This window comes from Phasianus colchicus, chromosome 1, assembly GCF_987193195.1.
Source record: "Phasianus colchicus chromosome 1, bPhaCol1.hap1.1, whole genome shotgun sequence".
In the NCBI taxonomy this organism is placed as follows: Eukaryota; Metazoa; Chordata; class Aves; order Galliformes; family Phasianidae; genus Phasianus; species Phasianus colchicus.
The window spans coordinates 163482017-163489194 of record NC_143436.1 but is presented as its reverse complement, the minus strand read 5'-3'; the positions used below and the strand labels follow the sequence as shown (position 1 = coordinate 163489194).

The 7178-nt window shown below is 47.0% G+C and overlaps 1 protein-coding gene across 1 annotated transcript in view; it reads left to right on the top strand.

Moving 5' to 3' along the window:
* Window positions 1-1001: 1001 nt before the first annotated feature.
* Window positions 1002-7178, top strand: part of TDRD3 (tudor domain containing 3) — a 98311-nt gene continuing 92134 nt past the window's right edge. Inside the window, exon 1 of the mRNA XM_031614501.2 lies at window positions 1002-1234. Coding sequence (XP_031470361.1) covers window positions 1194-1234 — 41 coding nt within the window. The 5' untranslated portion in view covers window positions 1002-1193. The remainder of the gene's footprint in view (window positions 1235-7178) is intronic.

Here is a 7178-nt window from a genome sequence, read left to right as displayed (position 1 = left end):
TAGGTACTGAAAGGCTGCAGTGAGGTCACCCCGCAGCCTTCTTTTCTCCAGGCTGAACAAGCCCAGCTACCTCAGCCTGTCCTCATAGGGGAGGTGCTCCAGTCCCCTGATCATCTTTGTGGCTCTCCTCTGGACCCTCTCAAACAGCTCCCTGTCTTTCTTTTACTGTGGGCACCAGACCTGGACATAGTACTCCAGATGGGGCCTCACAAGAGCAGAGTAGAGAACAACAATCACCTCTCTGTCCCTGCTGGCCACCCCTCTTTTGATGGAGCCCAGGATCCCATTTGCCTTTCCAGCTGCAAGGGCTCACTGCTAATTCATGTTAAGTTTTTCATCTATCAGGACCCCCAGGTCCTTCTCCACAGGGCTGCTCTCAAGGACCGGGGGATGCCTGGGATTCCTCAAGGATGCCTGGGATTCCTCCGGCCCAAGTGCAAAACTCTGCACTTTGCTGTGTTGAACCTCATCAGGTTCACCCGGGCCAACCTTTCAAGCCTGTTGAGATCCCTCTGAATGGCATCCCTTCCTTCAACAGCGTCGACCGCACCATTCAGCTTGGTGTCATCAGCAAACTTGCTGAGGGTGCTCTTGATTCCGTCATCAATGTCATTGGTAAAGATGTTAAAGAGCACTGGTAACAATGATCATTAACAATGTTATTACTTTTACTTATATATACTTATACTGTTCTCTTTGCAGTATTATTCTTCCTTCTAGAGAAGAAGCAGGCTATTGGCCAACAACATCGTTTCTCAATTGAAACCCCCATCAGGGATGCGTGGAGATGCCTCACTCCGCCTGGCTGCCCTGACCGAGAGGTCCCAGGCCTGGGATAAACCGAGGCAGGAGGCGCAGCGCCTCGTCCCGGCAGAGCCCTCGGCGCCTGCTCCTCCGCCCTCAGCTCTTCCCTTCTTCACCATGGCGGCGGCGGCTTCCAGGCAGGCGGGCTCCTTCCTCCACGTCGCGGCCGCGCAGGGGGAGGGAACGGGGCTGGCGCCGGTCGCGGGTATTGTTCGTCTCTGCGTGCGCCGCCTCCGCCCCTACCCTCCGCCGGAGAACTGGCCGGGCCGGGTGCCCGGAGAGGGCATAGGGGTGGGGGAGACGAGCGGGCCCGCTTTTCTCCTCCAAGCACCGGACTCCCCGCGGCGCCCGGGCCCGCGCACAGCGGGTGAGCGGCGGCGGGAGGCGTCATGGCCGACAGGACGAGGGCGGCGCTGTCGGAGTCGGGTTGGTAAGTGGTGCGGTTGGGCCGGCCGGGCCTCCACGTCCCGATAGGCCACGGCGGGCCCGGCGCCGTGCCGCGGGGCAGGGGAGCTTCTCCGCCGGGTGGTGGGGCTGCCTCGGTCGCGGCCGAGAGTTGTTGGTCTTTGTGGGGAGCTCAGGACGGAGATGCGGGGCTGCGAGGGGTGGTTCTCGTTTCTTTTGTTTGGTTGGCGTCTGGCTTCTCGGAGCTCCCGGTTCTCAGTGGAGCGCTCGGGGTGACGTTCCTCCTCTTCACAGCTTGAAGGCAGGAGTTAAACTCCTCTGCGAAGGGGTTTGCCTCTCCTTCCCCACTGCCTGGGATTTGTCAGGGAGCCGTTTGTGCTCGGGGTGACGGGGGAGGGCCTTTGGTGACCCCACAGAGCGGGACCTCCGCGGGCAGAGCACCAGCCAGCCTCTCACAGCTCTCTTGCCCGGGGTCAGCCTAGGCCGGGCCCAGCTGTGTGTGAACACAGCTCTGCCTTGATGCGGGTTGTAGGACTCAGGATCTACTGGGTTATGCCTCCATGGGCTGTGTTTTGCTGAGATCTGCGTTGGGTTACTGTTAGTGGGATCCCAACTGAGATGCCAGGAGGGATGGAGCTTTCTGGTAACTTTATTACTTTTATTTGTTTAGTACTGTTGGAACCCTTTCGGCAGAGAAGGTAAGATTGAACAAGTGGAGTTAAATTAAGTTGAATACACACTTGAGGCTTGAATCCAGATATTCAGTTAGTCCTAAGTTGGACATTTTGTTTTGGAGTTGTGCTTTCCAAATGCTTAGTGCAATCTCTACATCTTATTTGCTAGCCTGGAGGTGTTGTGGCACTGTTGACTGGAAGCCGATTTATTTCTTCATTTATTTTATTGATCGATGTGATTCACTTACTAGTTACCGCTTTGTCTCCCTGACTACTTGGAAGTCTTTAACAAAACAAAAGCTTATTGTTGACTGCCAAGGCACAAAACAGCTTACTTTGGCTATAATTGAGAAAACCATTTAAAGAGAAACTTTGTTATTTCCAATGGCATTTTATGGATATTTTTACTGTGATGTTAAACTTAGTGGTTTTTCTGAATTGTGTTTTCATTTATGGCTAATATATAAGGCATTAAAACAGGCATTGAGTGGTTTGGGTAGTTTCTACAGAATTGCTTACTGATAATATGAACCAGACAGAGGAAATTTATTGTCTTCAGGCCTTCCTGGATGAGTGTCTCATGTTTCAAGAGCATTGTTCTGGAGTATACGGTGCTGTGATTTCTTGCAGTTGGTGAGTGGAAAGAATCAGAATTGTGCTAATTTTCATAATGTTAGCTTTCTTAAGGGGAGTTATTGCCTGTAATTTGACACACCTCTTCTCTGCTGATTGAGCTCCATAAAAGAGAAAGTTTCCATAAGAGTGATTTCACTTTTATGGTTTCTTTTCTTTTTTTTCTACTATATATCCCAAGTTTTATCACACAGCTTCCAGTTATTAGGCATTTTACTACTTTGTCAGTCGGAAGAGTGCAATTGGTAAATTGCTTTTAGTTTTGGCAGACCAAATACGAGGTGCCTGTGAAACTCTGTTACTCCTCAGTGTTTGCCTGTGTCTCCTGAGGCCTATTCAGTTGAATGGCAATGAACATTTGTTATTCTTGCAGTTACGCCAGGTGTGAGCTAAAGACAGACTGAAATATGATCTGGCAAGCAGTGGGCTGATTATGGGGTCCTCTGGAGTTATGCCTTGACCTAGTTGCATTGGGAAGGGGGATATGAAGGAAGAGGAAATGAATGTGTCTATTTCTGAGTAACATGAGGTGTAGTGAAAAAAAAAAAAATAAAGATTCAGAAATATTCAAAAGTTCATGTACTTTTAAAAAATAACCTAGGTGTCCATGTGCTCTAATGTTCTGCTGCTCTTACACTTAAGATACATCTATCCTTATATTATTAGTAGATCTTAAAGTCGTTTAACAGAAATACGACTAAGCCTTCAGTTGACACTTTGCTGATCTGTAGTATGTTTCTGACTAAACTACAGTAGTGGGTAATCAGTTCTGTTTCAAACTCTTGGCTACTGTTGCAGTCACCTCATGTCACAGTGCTACATTTTCTAGCACAGAAATAGAGCTGAGCTCACAGGGTGAATTCTGTACTCATTTATTGAAGCGCCATTCTGTGTTTCAAACAATTTAGGAAGATATTTTTCTTCGAGATTTGCAAACCTTCTGGTTTGTAATCCAGCTGGATTTGCCACAACCTTATTAGATCTGTAAAGATAAGAGTTGTCGATGCAGACACACACTTGTCTTTGTTTCTACAATTAGTTTTTATCATTTTACCTTCAAATATGAGGGAAAGTTGCTTTTCAAATAAAATAGTAACGTAATGTAGTTGAAATGGGAAAATATCTATGTATTTTTCAAATAGCTGTTGTTAAAGAGTCATCCATTGTAAAATGTCCTGCAAATTTGTACTGTTAGCCTTTAAAATTTTGCTTCATTATATTAAGTATATACGTTAAGCTTCTGAATGATGAAGTTTCCTACATAGTAAATGTAGCACTTGTACCTAAAGTAAGTCATGCTGCTTTAATTAAAAAAAAAAAAAAAAAAAAAAAATCTGATGATGAGTAAAGAGCACTGTAGTGTGTGTGCAGAGTTGTTTTTCTGTAGAAAGCACCTAAAAAAAAATGTGTACTTCTAAGGAGAGCTGCAGGAACATTTCCTTGTGCACTGTCTTGGATACTGCATCTGAGAGTATGGTACTGGCTTCACCTTTAATTTGCAATGTAAAATATAGTTTGTCTTGGAACAAAAGTTAACTCTTTTTAATTACCAAATATGCAGAGAGCATTGCCCTATTGTACTGCTATAGTTCTGTTCGTGAACTTTGGAACAAATTTTCCAGTATTCTCATTAAAATATAGGCCTCAATGGAAGCTAGTAATTGAATCCAGTTTTATTAGAAGCTGTGAAGTCAAAAAGAACTGCAGATTTATACCCTCTCTATGAAAATCACAAATCACAGAATATTTCTCTGGCTTGCAATACTATTTTTCATTTGCTTTTGAAAGTCACCTAGGTGACTTTTCACAAGAGAAAAAGATAATGCAGAACTCTTTCAGTGTACTAGATAGTTGGGGAAGTTTAGAATTTATTATGTTGAAATGCCTATATGTTTTTGAAAATAAACACTATGTTGTGTCTTGCAGTAGATTTAGCCTCTGGTCCCACTGATCTAATTTCTGGTGACTGATTTCCAATTGTGGGAAAGCAAGACATGACAACTGGATAACTAAAGAGTTTCGTAGTACAGCACAATGTATAAATGAGGTCCTTGTCAGAGAGTACACGTTATTTTTATTGCAGTGTACAGAGCCATAAGAAGTAGTAAGTCTGTGGCAAAAAGTACGCAGTCTTATAAAACTTCATATACTTTCAAAATGATTTAAACAATATTTTGACTGGGCAAAAGATGGCCTTCAGACAAAGGGATAACCGTGGTTCATAGGAGTGCCATAGGATGGTCTGGAATGAAAAGGACCACAATGATCATGTAGTTTCAATCCCCCTGCTATGTGCAGGGTTGTCAACCACTAGACCAGGCTGCCCAGAGCCTGGCCTTGAATGCTTCCAGGGATGGGGCATCCGCAACCTCCTTGGGCAACCTGTTGCAGTGTGTCTCCACCCTCTGACTGAAAAACTTCCTCCTAATATCTATCCTAAACCTCCTCTGTCGCAGTTTAAAACCGTTCCCCCTTGTCCTATCACTATCTGCTCATGTAAACAGCTGTTCCCCCTCTTGTTTATATGTCCTTTAAGTATTGGAAGGCCATAGTGAGGTCTCCCTGGAGTCTTCTCCAAATGTGCATCTCTGTTTTGTGTTACTCTATACTCTTGTATAGACAAGACAAACTATATATTATGAATTTTGGTTGGTACTATGAAAGCTCAAAGTGCCAGTACACAGTGAATTGCATGCATTTTTGATACTTTTGTTTTTATTGTTCATGTGTATTCCTTTCTGGCTGGTGTGATCAGTTTAAATCTTGCTTGATCAGGAACAATGGGTAGATAAAGACAGACATAAAGAAGGCATTCAGGACCTCTGCCTTTTCCTTATCCTCAGTAGTCACATTCTGAGGATAAGGAAAAGGCAGAGGTCCTGAATGCCTTCTTTACGTCTGTCTTTAAAGGTCAGACCAGTCATCCTCAGGGCACTCCACTTTTTGACCTGGTAGTCTTGGCTGGGGAGCAGACTAAACCACCCACGATTCAGAAGGAAACAGTCAGAGACCTGCTACTCCAACTGGACTGTCACAAGTCCATGGGGCCGGATGAGATTCACCTGAGAGTGCTGAGGGAACTGGCGGAGGTGATAGCCGAGCCGCTTTCCATCATCTATCAGCGCTCCTTGTTGACTGGTGAAGTACCAGAAGACTGGAGGCTTGCCATTGGGACTCCCATCTACAAGAAGGGCTGTAAGGAGGACCCGGGGAACTACAGGCCTGTTAGCCTGACCTCGGTGCCAGGGAAGGTTATGGAACAGATTGTCTTGAGGGAGATCACGCGGCAAGTGCAGGACAGCTGGGGGATCAGGCCTAGCCAGCATGGGTTCACGAAGGGTAGGTCCTGCTTGACCAACCTGATCTCCTTCTATGATCTAGTGACCCGCCTGGTGGATGAGGGAAAGGCTGTTGATGTAGTCTACCTAGACTTCAGCAAGGCCTTTGACACTGTCTCCCACAGTATTCTCCTGCAGACGCTGGCAGCCCGTGGCTTGGACAGGTACACTCTTGGCTGGGTAAGGAACTGGCTGGAGCGCCGGGCCCAGAGAGTGGTGGTCAATGGAGCTAAATCCAGCTGGCGACCGGTCACGAGTGGTGTTCCCCAGGGATCGGTGCTGCGGCCTGTCCTTTTCAATATCTTTATTGATGACCTGGATGAGGGCATTGAGTGCACCCTCAGTAAGTTTTCAGATGACACCAAGTTGGCTGGAAGTGTCGATCTGCCTGGGGGTAGCGAGGCCCTGCAGAGGGATCTGGACAGGCTGGATAGCTGGGCTGAAGCCAACGGGACGAGGTTTAATAAGACCAAATGCCGGGTCCTTCACTTTGGCCACAGCAACCCCAAGCAACGCTACAGGCTTGGGGCGGAGTGGCTAGAAGACTGCGTAGAGGAAATGGACCTGGCGGTGTTGGTTGACGCTCGGCTAAACATGACCCAGCAGTGTGCCTGGGTGGCCAAGAAGGCCAATGGCATCCTGGCTTGTATCAGAAGTAGTGTGACCAGCAGGAGTAGGTAAGTAATTGTCCCCCTGTACTCAGCTCTGGTGAGGCCGCACCTTGAGTACTGTGTCCAGTTCTGGGCCCCTCACTGCAAGGAAGACATTGAGGCCCTGGAGCGTGTTCAAAGAAGGGCAGCAAAGCTGGTGAGGGGTCTGGAGCACAGGCCTTATGAGGAGCGGCTGAGGGAGCTGGGATTGTTCAGTCTGGAGAAGAGGAGGCTCAGGGGACACCTCTATAACTATAACCGCTCTCTATAACTACCTGAAGGGAGGTTGTAGCAAGCTGGGGGTTGGCCTCTTCTCTCGTGTAACTGGTGATAGGACTAGAGGGAATGGTTTCAAGCTGTGCCAGGGAAGATTCAGGCTGGATATTAGGAAATACTACTTCTCTGAAAGGGTGGTCAGGCACTGGAATGGGCTGCCCAGGGAGGTGGTGGAATCCCCTTCCCTGGAGGTGTTCAAGGAACGTTTGGATGTTGTGTTGAGGGATATGGTTTAGCGAGAACCATTGGTGATAGGTGGATGGTTGGACTGGATGATCTTATAGGTCTTTTCCAACCTTAGTGATTCTGTGATAAAAATGGAATTTTTTTTTTGTCTTCGCTCTCGAGGAGAGAAAAGGTCCAGTGTTGTACTAAGTGTTCTGCTAGAGGTAACAAGC